Source organism: Micropterus dolomieu, linkage group LG04 (assembly GCF_021292245.1).
Source record: "Micropterus dolomieu isolate WLL.071019.BEF.003 ecotype Adirondacks linkage group LG04, ASM2129224v1, whole genome shotgun sequence".
NCBI classification, from domain to species: Eukaryota; Metazoa; Chordata; class Actinopteri; order Centrarchiformes; family Centrarchidae; genus Micropterus; species Micropterus dolomieu.
The window spans coordinates 18,135,883-18,149,812 of record NC_060153.1 but is presented as its reverse complement, the minus strand read 5'-3'; the positions used below and the strand labels follow the sequence as shown (position 1 = coordinate 18,149,812).

Below are 13,930 nucleotides of genomic sequence, written 5' to 3'. Positions count from 1 at the left end.
TGCTTCACTGTGGGTATGGTGTTCTTTACGTGATATGCAGTGTTGTTTGTGCCAAATATACCTTTTGGAATTAAAAAAAAAAAAGTTCAACCTTGGTTTCATCAGACCATAACATATTTTCCCACATGCTTTTGGGACTTGATTGTTGTTTTTGCAAACTTAAGCCGGGTTTGGATGTTTTTCATGTAAGAAAAGGCTTCCGTCTTGCTACCCTACCCCATAGTCCATTCATATGAGGAATACGGGTGATAGTTGTCACATGTAGCACACAGCCAGTTCTTACCAGAAATTCCTGCAGTTCCTTTAATGTTGCTGTAGGCCTCTTGGAAGCCTCCCTGACCAGTTTCGTCTTTTCATCAATGTTGGAGGGACGTCCACACCATATTTTCTCCATTGTGTTCCATGGTATATCTAATGCTTTAGAAATTCTTTTGTACCTGTCTCCTGACTTACATCTTTCAAAAATGAGATCCCTCTGATGCTTTGAAAGCTCTCTGCAGACCATGGATTTTGCTCTGAGATGCAACTAAGAAAATGTCAGGAAAATCCTACTAGAACAGCTGAACTTTATTTGTGATTAATCAGAGTCACTTTACATGATGGCAGGTGTGTAATGACTTCTAGTTAACCTGATTTTGAATGTGATTGGTTAATTCTGAACACAGACACATCCCCAGTTATAAGAGGGGATGTCCAGTTGTAAGGTTTTTTATTTTTCATTTCCCCCCCTCAAAGTTTTCAGTTTGTTTTTCAATTGAATTGTTCACATTATAGGTCACATTAAAGGTGGAAAAAGCTCTGACATAATTTATCTTTGTCTCATTAATTTTACATCACAAAAACCTGGCATTTTAACAGGGGTGTGTAGACATTTTCTATCCACTGTGTATGATCAATACTTACACTTTATTAATCTTATAGACAGCGGCGGGTTGGACACCTGGCAATTCTGGCAAATTTCAGAGGGGCTGGACCGTTTGTTTTGGGGTCAGTCAGATTAATAATATGGGCGAACTGCCCAGGTTTAATTTACGGACACTGAAGTGTATTTGGCGACCCATTTTAGCGTTTTGTAGAGAAACACAGAGAGAGATGCTATCTATTATTATAAAACACTTGCATGTGAGTCTCTGTGCCTATTGATTCTTCACCGTACATACAGCAACAACACCACAGCTAACAAGATGGAGTCCGCAAAAAAACAACCGGCATCGGGCACAGGCTCCAGCACAAACTCTACATAAGGATAAAACCACCAACAACGTTTTATGTGCTGAAGCCTATCAGGCCAAACGAGAATCAGATCGACTTCGGGTGAAAACACATCAACATCAGAAAGGCTTGAATCGCGGAGAGACCTCCACTTTGGAACTGACAAAACCGACACAGAGTTGGCTTTCATCCTATTGGACAGGTAACCTTACAGTTCTGCAAAGCATGTCAAATATATAGATGTTGTGTTTTAGTTGGCTCAAGTTAGAGAACATTAGCTTGACGGCTAACTCCCAGCAGCTGCAAAATACTAGAGTTGTACGGCTGTCCATGTTACTTCACCAGCTAACAGGACCTATATTACCATCCTGCGTAACACCAAATAAAGTTGGTTACTGAAAAGCAGGCAGGTGAGCTAACACCAATGTATCACGTTGGCTAAATGCAGTCAAAGTAACGTTATCATGTAACAAGCATAAAACATATTACTGTAACATTGCTGTGTGAGTTTATCTGAGTTTCCAGCATGTTGCGTGAAGCGGTCTCCTCGTGTGTCGGATTATGCCTTCTCATAAATTCGAGCCTACGAGCAAACACCTGTTTGCAATCTAAAAACTGCACCGCTAGTGGCCGCGGAAAACTATATATTGACCGTTTATGGTGTTATTTTCAACTAAAAACTGCTTTAACTGGACATTTACCGATGTTTCAACACTTTAGCTTCATAGATAGTTTAGAAATGGGGCAGTAATTATCTACATTTGTGGGGTCCCCACCTTTCAATAGAGGTACAACATAAGCTGCCTTCCATACTTTGGGAATACAATTTGTGACAAGGCTCAGGTTAAAAATGTAAGTAATTTGCCCTGCAATAAGCTCAGCAGCCATCAGGCAAGGATCCAAGTTATCAGGTCCTGTTGACTTTTACAGGTGTGTATCTTTCAGTGCTTTACAGATCTCAGCAATAGTGAAGATATATTCATTCAGCAATAGTGTATCAGGAGGGTTCATGTTTATATGATCAAGTGTTGTCATGCTGTCTATGCCTGTGCCCTGGTAAGATTTTTAAATGTTTTTAGTAATTGTTTTGGTAATTCATTTGGTCTTTGATGATAGTAACAGTTGAGACAGAATCACAGGGAGAGAGGAGGCTTGATATCAAAGGCCTCTGACCAAAGATGTTGCAATCACATGGTGGTCGTGGTGTCTCAACCACCTGCGACGGCTGGATATCAGGATTTCATTTTGCATAGTTTCATTTGCATGCAAACAATGACATTAGTCACAGCTGGATGTAGTCACTGACTTATATAAGGAGGTGACAGAGGAGGGACCACACTGAAACACAGGCTTCACCTTGAACAGAACACACTTTGTACTCATCCTTACAACTATCGGTAATCTTCACCACCATGAGGATTGTGGTTTTGAAAATGGTCTTTACTTTAAGTATGTCGGCACAGTTTGGAAAGCACATGTGGATATCGACGCATGTGGATATCGACGCTATATGGCCTTACGCTCAACTGTATTGCAGAGATTTTTACACAGATCTCGCCCCCATCACTACACAATGGGAAGAAGAGACACTGAAAAATGCAACATCTGGGAAAGTTACTGGTGCGTTCTGGATCGGACTCTACAACATCATCAAATTCAACAAAGAGATTGGACTTGTAACACAGTGGAAGTGGTCAGGAGGAGGAAATGCAACAAATATACCGTGGGATACGGGCAAACCCGATAACACATGATGTCTATGCTATGGTTTGTTGGGAGGGCTGTGAATGGTCTGGATGGCACAGTGCCTCAACACATAAATTTCCCTTTTTCTGCTTGAACCCGATCGTGGTGGAGTTGAAGATGACCTGGGAGGGGGCTCTGAAGCACTGCAGGGAGAATCACACTGACCTCACCAGCCTGCTCTCTGAGACCAAGCACCTTCTGGCCCTGAAAGAGATCCAGAAAGACCGCATCACTGAGCGGATGTGGATCGGCCTGCGTTACCTGGAGGGCAGCTGGCTGTGGGTGAACGGTGACCCTATGTTGTACCAGGCCTGGACCCAAGGAGATCAGGACCACCAGTGTCCAGTATGGACACGCTGTGGAGCTTTAACCAGAGGGGGAGTGTGGGAGAACCGGGACTGCCAGGAGGAACTCTACTACATCTGTTATTAATTCTCAGTCATGTCATCTGACTCTTACTGGAAAGGTATAAGGTTTGAACATTCAAAACTATTACAATAAAATCTTTCTCAGCAAATAAACTTTGTAAATCTTTTTTCTGTCCCCTTTCCTCAACAAAATAAATATTTTAATAGAAAATTAAGTGTTAATTGGTTCATGATTCAGATGAATTAAACCAAATATTTATAGACGATATATTAACAGTCATTATATTATGGAGGAAAATTATATTGCGATAATAATCATTATTGTTTTATTGCCCTGCCCTAGGTTAGATTTGTTTTAAAATGCTCAGTGAAAAAGTCATTAACATCTTTTTACAGGATGCTTTAAAATGTATTTTTAATTTGTGTTTTGTACAAATATTTTCTATCACTGTCTTTTGAAAAAATGGTGATTTGCTTCCTTCTACACATTATGTTTAATATATTGTGGTTATAATGGCTGGTTTTCGCTGTCTAACAGTCATATCTGGTGGCTCTCTGACAATGTTTAGTAGCAGCATGCATGCCCTAGTTTGTTAATAACAGTTGATGCCTTACCTCCAATATACGGTAGTTGGTGTGGATGATTATTGTTAATTGTGATCTATAAATAAAGCAAAATCAACAATAAAGCAAAGTCAAACTCGTCTTAATTTGCAGTATATAAAAAGTTGAAATTACTTTTTTTTTTTTTTAAGAAGACAATTTATTGACGTTAAAAACCAGGCACAGACCAAATATCTACAATCACAATGACCATATACAATATAGTCACAAAACAGGATCAATGAAGACTACAGGAGTGGTGCGAGGATGAAGATAAACTGACGAGGAAAAACTTCCAGATGTGACTCACGGCACACGTAGGGCACAGTTTGTGTTACACAGCAAACATTTAGAGGCATTTAGACATCAACTCCTGTCATTAGATTTCTCTTTCTGCTACACAACCTTCCCCCTTATATCACAGATCACACTGGATGTCTTTCTGCCATGTTACCAACTTCCAAAAATCTTTAGTGCGTTACACTTTTGGTGCGTAATGATTTATTTTGTCATATTAAATTTTTTCATTCTCCTCCACTAATGAGATCTTCCGTTTGGCATTTATTTCTATAAACTCCTGTATAATCATTTTCTATATATCACCTATTTTTTATATCCACAATAATAAATAATAGTCACAGCAAAGGGCACACTGTACAAGCAACGTAAATGTATTTGATTCAACCAATAATTCTGTGTTGTCTCAAATATTTACGCTAGGAAGAGGCTGAAAAATGAGTGTCAATGTTTCGGAAAAAAGTCAAATTTTAAAAGTGCTGACTTAAACACAGGAAGCAGTGCTAAATGGTTGCCGTTTGTGTTTTCAAAATCAAGCATTTCAATTACAAAACCACAAAATCCTGATGACTGAGATGCCATCACCGGTCTGTACATCTTCCAGGTCCATGGTTCTCAAGCTCAGATGTGACTGATTATCATTACTTCTTTAAAAAAGCACATCTGGTTCCACTCCGCTGAGTCAAAAATGCACCACAGTTGTATATAAACTTTAAATCAGCATAGTTTTGAGGAGTATGGCAACAAAGGCTTTATTGTGATTTGCTTCCCATAATGCAGCAGTGTGATTGTCTGAGCCTGAAACAAATTAAATATCTGCTAAAAGTCTGCTTGTTAATTGGCAAGTAAGAAACATTGCCCTATCTTGTACAAGTTTCATAAACACGAAGGAAGCCAGAGCTTCTCTCTCTGCAGTGCTTTGGTTTTTACAACCTCAGCGATGTTAACTACACCAGCTTGCTGAGTGTCCCGTTTGTCTTGACAGCATTTTAAAATACCTTGTCAAGGGCAACAATGCTGCATAGCACAGTTAGCTTTTATTAGTGGCAGCCATATCTCAGGCTGTCCAAACATAAATAGTTAGAGGAGGAATAAGTTCACTTCACAGCAGGGAGTGTAGCTTCAGTCCAAGACTGATTTAAGAGTGTGTCAGGTATAACATCACTATCTCGAATTTACACACCTACAGACACAAATAGGCACATTTTCATACTTAAATATCAACATAAACACGCACACACTCAAGCATTCTTACTCAAACATTTATCCACCTGGTTCCTCTTTTCAAAATCTTGGTAGTGCTTGATCACTGTCTCTATAAGCTCCTCAGCTCCGTTTCCTTCTTTCATGGGGCTTTCAGTGAGAAAATACTGGGTATCATTATCCCCTCATTTTTCATCCTGTTTCACTGTAGCTCAACACTGTTCAACTCTTCAGGATTTGAGACCCATCCGAGCCATCAGCTGCTCATACACAGTCCAAGCCATAGCAGCCATCAGAGTGCGTCGCAGAGACCTGGGTACAGCCCCGCGGAAAAACCCGCCCATGCCATGCTCCTGAGGGAGAGGACAGAGCAGGAAAGTTCAGTACGATACGTCAATGATGTAGTGGGCAAGCCCTTCATGCAAACAAGAATGAGTACTGCTAATCCTGCTTCTCCCTAAAAAAACTGACAGCTGGGATTAAATGAGCACACACCATGTAAATGTAGCGAACAGCATCTGCCGTGCTCCAATGGGACGGCCTGACTTGAATGTGTGTCTTCACCACGTCTGCAGGCTGTGTGACCAGCGACGCCATGACGCCTGCCACCACCCCACAGCTGAAGTTCACCAGCGGGACGTACGCTGAAGAAGCCACCTCTAAGAGAAGAGAAGCCAGGTATCAGGAGAGTATAACCATGTACTGATGTGCGTTGTGTGTGTTACAGCCTGAACAATGCTGAACTTTTGAGACTGATACCAATATTCAAGAGTATTCAACACTTATATTCACATTGTGACCAAGAGTGAGCAAAACAAATTTCTTTCGTCTTTCTGTACACCAGTTTTTGTTACATATCGGGCAACGTATGCTGAGTGACGCATTTAAAATAAAATATTATTAGCCAATGTATCCGCTTTGCATTCTTTTTGCTGAGAGCAGTAAACAGTAGTAAAGTTTTGACACATTGAGAAAAAACAGACAGAGGTGATGCTAATTTTCCAGTCGGATACCATTAAACGACTGCAGGGGAAGAGACTGAACAAGATGATGTGATTAAAAGTTGAACCTCAAACACTGAAATACTGTGGATCAATTGCTGGAAATATTTGTATTTATGTCATGTATTTCAGGAACATTACATTCTCCTTATTGGTCCACACAGCCCTTTCTTTTCATCTGTCACGATTATTCTTCTCTCCAGTGACGAGTCACATGCTCCATGTACACTGTGATTTAATCACCAAGTGTGTTCCCATTGCACTTGGCAACTGATGAGCAAAAGTGACAAGCTTTTCCAACTCAGCCAAGCATTTTTGCGATATTTGTTTCCCCCTTTAAATTTCTGGTGTTTCCACTCAGGTTCGTTATTGGTTCATTAAATATGTGCAATAAAAAGGTGGATGGAAACACGCTTTGTGTAGCTGGTCATCTGTGTGCATGAAAAAACTTTTAAGGTTTAAAAAAACAAAACAAAAAGCACTTCAAGCCCCTTTTGGAGGCCAAAGATTTAAAAGCATTCACTATCCAGGATTGATTTTCTGTAGTACAAGAACAACACATTTTAAATGACCTCCATTTTGATTTTCTGATGCAGTGTGGCTCTCACCTAGAGGCAGCCCCTTCTTAGCCTGGCTGTAGAACATGACGTAGATGCCGGAGAACGGAGCGTCTCGGAGCAGCGTGGCAGTCAGCCCTGAGAACAGAGCCCTGATTCCCTCTGTCTCATACATACTCCTCAGAGCCCCGGCCACACTCACATAGTTGTAACAGCCACTCTGAAACAACATGCGAACACATTAAATTTGTATGGAATATGTTTATTTACACTGTTGCTTTTATATCACTGGGAGGAACTACTTAATTGCCTGGAAACACACAGGTAGATACAGCTTTTTCAGTGTTGCAGTCTGCTGATGGAGAATACTAGTTGTAGTTTATGGTTATTAATTTAAGAATGCTAGGTGGAATCGCCATTCATTGGGTACAATGTCTGTTACCCACAGATACTTAATGGTTCATTCATTAGTCACCATCTTTCACATGCAGTGACATGTCAGCCAATGAGCCCTAGAACTCGAACGCCTGATGAATAAATAAGATGAAGGTGGACGTGTCATCGAAGAACATTCTCACTCTTTGTTGAAATTCATGCAAACACAAATATCCATGTCTTGTCTACTGCAGCAGCACAAAATAGCCCTTTATTTGCCTGTTTCCAGACTTTTTTTCCCCAAGGTCTGGCTCATTGACGTCTGTTTCCCGAGTTGGAAAAACAACCGACCAATCAGAGACGTGCAAGCGAGATTTAAAAACGTGGAAGTTATCTTCCTGTGCCAGAACCAGAAAAATAGCAACATCTTATCACTTATATTTTACAACTGCTATCACGACAATGCTACATTTTTTCTAGGTCTTGACTAAAAGAAGGCTCCACATACACAAGTCCTACTTATTACTACGAAAACATGAGTTGATGAGGAGTGCCTGAAGGCATTTAGTAAGACTCCGCCAACATACTGATGAGTCAATAGCCCACAAAAAGCAGCTTCCTTTCATGTGGCCCGAGTGTTCTTAAAATGCTCTTGTTGGATCAATACATTTCGATTTGTCACCTATTGTAAACATGCGTCATGTGCTAAAGGTCTGTTATTCCAGGGAGAAATCCCACCTGGCTCAGAACAAAATACTGGAAACAAGTTCAAATATAGAGAACAAAGACAAAACATTAAATTGCTGCCTAAAACTGCCTCATTGACTGCCTTGAATTAAACTGCCATGTTAATAAGTTAATAACATTAACTGAAAGTTGACTGTGGTTGAAGTCCACTAATCAGTTAGCATGTCTCAGGTCAGATGGACTCTGAAGTCTCTCAATATGTAAAGAAACTGTTGCTCACCTCAAAGCGAGTCTTGATGACTGTGAATGGCAGCATGCAGACACCAGCCACTGTTCTCGCACCCGCTCCGAGCAGAACAGCCTCGCCAGCATTGGGTGCCCGGTCCAGGAAATAGTGCTGCTTCAGGGAGTAGAAGGTGCTGAAGTAGATGCCCACCCCCGGGATGCAGCGCACAAATGACTGCCGGAGAGAAACGTAAGTGTTAAACATTCCTCATATTCTGTTTTGTGCCTAATGTGATAGTGCTAAAGGTGGTGCTAGCTATGATAAATGCCAACCAAGCATGTAAAGTATTTGATATTTTGACAGTGGTAAAAACATGATGAGCATACATTCATACTATAAAGATGAAATACCACGAGCGTGTCATCCTTTTGATTTCTGTTGTGTTTTGTTTGACTTAATAAGTAAAACCAAAGAGATGGCCTAGTCTATGTCAAGATATTGTGCTAGACGGATGTCGTTTCTATAAATTTAGCATTCTGACAGAATCACAGCTATGTGGAAAAGAAGACCTAATTTGGCTGTCTGGTTCTTGGAGCAAGACGGAGAGGTAACGCTAATGTAAGCTGAAAGACAAAGAGTGCACATGGATTGGTGCTGGAGAACAAATACCCCCACTGACTACTTACTACATACATACATGAAACAACAGGATACATAGCGGCAGAAATTATTGCAAATGTTGAAAACAATAAACGAGGACTGTTACTCACGGGTGAAACTCCCTTCCACAGACTGAAGAAATTCTCTTTCCTAATAACATTTACAAGAACTGTAAACATCCCCACCTTCGGTGCACTGTAAGATGAAATTGAGGAATGGTTATAGACACATTCGAAATGTGCAAAACATCCAGACAATATTATAAAATATAATATAAATCAAACTAAAAATATAACAATTACGTGGGATATAAGAGAAGATAAAACGAGAATAACAACAATAAAATAAACAGGCAGATAAAATTGGGAAACGCTTTCTGATAAAAGTGCGTTTTTAAAAGAGACTTACAAGAAGACACTGACAAGAGACAAAACATAAAAGTGTTTGGATGTTCATTGTCGGAACAATAAACTATAGAACAACAATTACTACAGAATTGATCCTCTGGAAACTGGTACTAAGGCACGGCCTCCACCTGTGGAACGGAGGTAATTGCAACATAGCAGCCTGACATTATGATTACATGGTGCTGGGTGTGACTAATTGACCTATATGGGTCATAACATCAAATTCAGGCTGGCAGTGCCTGCTAATGTTGTCCTGCCATGCTGTGTGTGCGTGTCATGTTGTGCCTGGAGTGCATGCTGCTTATCATGGTGTGCATGAGTCAAAGTCAAGAGAGAGAAAAGATAACGCCAGGGGCATGCTGATGTACATGCGTCTGACAGCATGCAGGCAAAATGTGTAGTGTGTGTCTGTGTTTGCATGTTCATAAACGAGATGTGTCTGTGTGTTACGTGTGCACACACACCCCGGCTTGGCATCGTTCTGCAGGGTCTGCAGCCGTGTCTTGATCAGATCCAAAGGCTGGAAGAGCAGCGTAGAGCAGGTGCCACTCAGAGAGCCACACATAAAGGCTTTGAGAGCTGGGTGAGCCTGGGGGCGATGAAATCAGAATTATTGACAGGGAGTGTTGGAGGATCACAGACAGAGAAATGGGGAGAGGAAAAGAGAAACAAAGGATTAATCACAGTGCTCTCGAAAGAGCAGGGAAGTGTTATCCACACAAATATCTGAATCAAAAATCCTGACAACAGAAGTGTGTGCCAAAATAATGAAACATCTCATGCACATGGAGTGGACTTAAATTTGAATATAAATATGCTTGTATGACATTTCCACTACAAAACAAAAACAAGCCTGTAGCACAGAGCAAAGGCCAGGTTTGCACACAGCAGAGATGAGCGGAGACAGTCCACGCACACCCACAGAGGGACTGTTGGGTAGAATTAAACTGAGACTCAACATTATCTGTGCTTGCATGCCTCATGGACAAACGAGCAGCGAGGGTATGAGACACAGACATGGACAGACGCTAAATTTAGCTGTGTCTGAAACAAATGTAAACGTGGAACAGAAAAGGCTCATCATGAGGCAGTAACAACAACCACAACCACCACAAAATAAAATGACGACACTATACGTGAGCTGTCTGCTAGACGTGCAACATTTAATACATAGTATATGTACTTGCCACACACACACACACACACTCTTACCTTCCCCAGGCTGCCCGGGGCTCGGCTCTGAGAATCTTGTTTTTCCTGCATTTTGCCCTCTTTCACTAACCTCTCTCCGTGATGCTGCTATTACAAGTAGCATATTATAAAATAAACCTCCATCTCTCACCTTCCTCTCCTCTCTCTACTTCCTTCCCTCGCTCTCTCGCCAACCCACAGTGGCTTTCTCCTGCTCTCGTCCTCCCTCCCCCAACTTTCACAACCAAGGCAAAAGCTTAATCCAGTCTTTCGTTTTTCTATGGGCTTCCATCTTTATCTTTCAGAGACACACTCACACATCTGTGTTTCATGCTCTCCCCCCACCGCAAAGCTCACTGCTAAATTGCATCTTTGTCAAACGGCATGAGTCACAAAGTGGCTGTGTATGCATTCGTGTATCCCTGTGTGGTAACAAGAAAACACAATTCCAAAATATCCTATCAAAATTACCAAAATCAAACTTTGACTCCAGCGCCTGGGTCAACCATTCAGCCAGAGCAAGAGAAAAATCAACATTTCTCTGTTATGCCCTCCACATCAGCTCTGTCCCGCTTTGGTTTCAAACACTTGGAGTCTGACAAGAGATGAGCAACACTATAAGATAATATAAATGTTTCCACCATAGTGTCTATCCCACTGTAGCTTTATCTGAAACATCTATGGGTGTATTAGGCCATTGTGGGCAATTTTGTGAGTCAAAATGATTTATGATGATGTTGACTTCTCCTGATCTGTCAGGTATTTCATTCACGTGAATAAACAAAAACAGACACCCCCATCAGGTTATTTTTAACTATAAACTTATTTCTTAATTGGATTTCTGGACAATTAATATATTTTAATATATATTGACATAATGATATAAAATGGCACACATTGCGGTATTGTCAATATTGCCCACGTGTAGCTTAAACTGCTGTGCCCTCAAGTTGGACTGGTAGCTTTGACAGACAAATAGTTAACTTAATGGTGAATAAGTGCAGAATATTACTGTTACGTCACACATACACAAACAGTATTACAATTTGGTTGATCACCAGGAACAGTCTCAACTGTTTTATTTGTATGGGAAAATGTTTGCTGATAAAATACAATTAATCTCCTCTGACAGATTCAGTACACTGGCTGTGCGATAACCATAACAAACAGTGGCAGCAGCCAGCAGGTGCACTCACCGCTGCGAACTCCATCTTTGACCTGGATGCTGAGCCGGATGAGTCCAGTTTCTCCCCTGCTGATGCCGTTTTGAAGCTGGTTCCGATCCAACGTTACTGAAAGTGGGGAAATAACATGGCAGCCATGAGTCACATTTCAAAACATTAAGGTCGTTTGCAAAATTTCTAAGATGCCGGTAGCAGCAAGCTAGGTTAGCTAGTGCTGTCAGAGTATGCTAATGTAAAGGTAGAATGACATCAGGACACTGCGTCGAACTCGGATATATAGCGACTGTCTGGTTACAACACAAAGCGCTACTTCAAAGGCAAACACCGTAAAACCTTACCTTACAGGTATGACAGTTTGTTTTGGAAAGGATCACCCAATCGCCACACAGCGTGATAAACTAACGTTAGGTTACCACTGTTTCAGGCTAACTTAGCATGCTAGCTCCTCTTCCCTGACTGTAGTACGTTAAGGACTGATGGAGGCGAGGGTCATCCTTACCACCAGCTTCAGGAACGCCATGTTGTATATTTATTGTGATTTGTCACAATACGAGTCAGACACAATTACAGTAGTTAGCAAACACTTTTATTGCCAGAACGTTCTGGCAATGCTCGTCAACTAGCTAACGTAGCTCATTCCAAGTTTAGTTTCTTAACTTTACGTTAGTCTCTTCTGCAGTATAATATGTAACGTTAACGCTGTTAACGTCCTGCTGTGGGTGGTGTCCCAAAACGCCTTTTTCCCCCCAAAGAATATTTTAACCGCAGTGTCACGTGTCGTGTAACACTGACTGATGTTATCGCCACTTGCTGCTGCGACTGTGTTAGCATGTGGCTAGCCGTGTGTTCACCTCCAGGGCAGCGTCGACACCATGGACACACACATCACTACACTTCACAAGAGAACCACGTGTACGTTTGGTCAGCGATCAAAATGCAGTCAGTGTGCGAGATCTGCAATAAAAAGCACAAATATATCTAGATTACAGAGTTCATATTCTACTGTTTCAGTTAGAATTGCTTGAGCAGGTACGTGTGTACAATGCAGTTCAGTGCATTTTCTAATAGTGGCCTCATGATGTCGCTGTTGCTCCGTGTGTCAGTCCTGAGAAGTATGATTTAGTTGATGCTTGGGGTTTTTCCACATGTAAATAACTACCACATTGTTTTTAAGCTTACTTCATTCACATAATTATTTTATAACTTGCATCTGTTTATTACATATTTATATATTTTTTTATCTATTTATGTCAACTGTATGTTTATGTCCATGCCTAGCACCTAATCACCATAGCAAATTCTTCGTGCATGTAAAATACTATCTGGCAATAAAGCTCTTTCTGATTCTGAAAGGTAGATTTATCATTTTACAGCACAGGGTTGTATAACGAGATGACGGTTCAATGATGATAAAAGTGTAATTGTCTTAGCAAAACTTACTTCTCACAACACTTTACAACAGATTTACATGCACTTTACAAAGAAATTTTTATGTGTGTGTGTGTGTGTGTGTGTGTGTGTGTGTGTGTGTGTGTGTGTGTGTGTGTGATTTTATTGTGCTGTATTGTACCTTTGTTATATTGACCTCTCCTGCCAAGGAGATGAAAATAAAATGATGACTGAAATGTTCATTAATGTGCCCTGTCCCTTTTAAATAAATAAATAGTAAATTTAATGATTGGAAACCTATTTGAATTACAAATATGTAGTCATCCTATCAGTGGGTAATCTGTAGGAGCATAAATCAACTGGCAGATTACCTAAAACTGCTGAGACGCATCTACTTGAGGCTCTATACTGTTCAAACTGAGACAAAAGCTCCTATCACAATTTAACCAGTGTAAACTTCCATAACACTATAAAAATAAAAAAAAGTCTACAAAACCTACAGAAGTGCAACGTAGTACTGAGTGAGTGTATATATATATATAGCACTGTGACCAGCTGATTTGAGTATCTGTCGCCTTACTCTGTAGTTACTAATACAAACATTTGGCAAAGAAGGTATGATATTTATACTACTTTATACTATCAAGGAATGACTGGGTACAGTTGAATGTGCAGGACAATGGGATTCTTGCTGAGACTTGATGAATTCATGTGGCATTGAGTTTTAGCTCTCCCTCACGTCAGCATCCTCATTAAATGTGAAGTTATGAGTTTCCCCCAGACATATTTGTTGTACCATGTAGAAGCTTGTCGGAACTTGAATG

General features: G+C 40.7%; 1 protein-coding gene and 1 long non-coding RNA gene across 5 annotated transcripts; one reads left to right on the top strand and one right to left on the bottom strand.

Annotated features, from left to right (window-relative positions):
- The first annotated feature begins 974 nt into the window (after positions 1-974).
- LOC123970035 lies at positions 975-6,842 on the top strand. The gene is made up of 3 exons (XR_006824853.1): positions 975-1,414; positions 5,641-5,812; positions 6,005-6,842. It is a non-coding gene; the product is annotated as an uncharacterized LOC123970035 (long non-coding RNA).
- slc25a38b (solute carrier family 25 member 38b) lies at positions 5,229-12,775 on the bottom strand. 4 transcript variants are annotated; one of them, XM_046047893.1, is made up of 8 exons: positions 12,510-12,775; positions 11,730-11,825; positions 9,807-9,931; positions 9,046-9,130; positions 8,330-8,509; positions 7,039-7,207; positions 5,925-6,088; positions 5,229-5,782 (listed from the first exon to the last, which is right to left on the bottom strand). In XM_046047893.1, exons 2-8 carry the CDS (start codon positions 11,742-11,744, stop codon positions 5,660-5,662), a joined length of 861 nt encoding a protein of 286 aa, XP_045903849.1. In that variant the 5' UTR covers positions 11,745-11,825; positions 12,510-12,775; the 3' UTR covers positions 5,229-5,659. The 4 variants fall into 4 exon arrangements, with proteins under 4 accessions (XP_045903849.1, XP_045903846.1, XP_045903845.1 ...); XM_046047890.1 differs by having other exon boundaries at positions 12,569-12,775; XM_046047889.1 differs by lacking the exon at positions 12,510-12,775 and adding an exon at positions 12,056-12,503.
- Between the last annotated feature and the right edge of the window lie 1,155 nt (positions 12,776-13,930).

Bases quoted from the DNA above. Each gene is read 5' to 3' on its own strand.
- slc25a38b (XM_046047893.1), bottom strand. The intron at 6,089-7,038 runs GTGAGAGCCACA...CTCTTCTCTTAG, and splicing joins TAAGAAGGGGCTGCCTCTAG to AGGTGGCTTCTTCAGCGTAC. The intron at 5,783-5,924 runs GTGTGTGCTCAT...CCTCTCCCTCAG, and splicing joins CTGTTCGCTACATTTACATG to GAGCATGGCATGGGCGGGTT.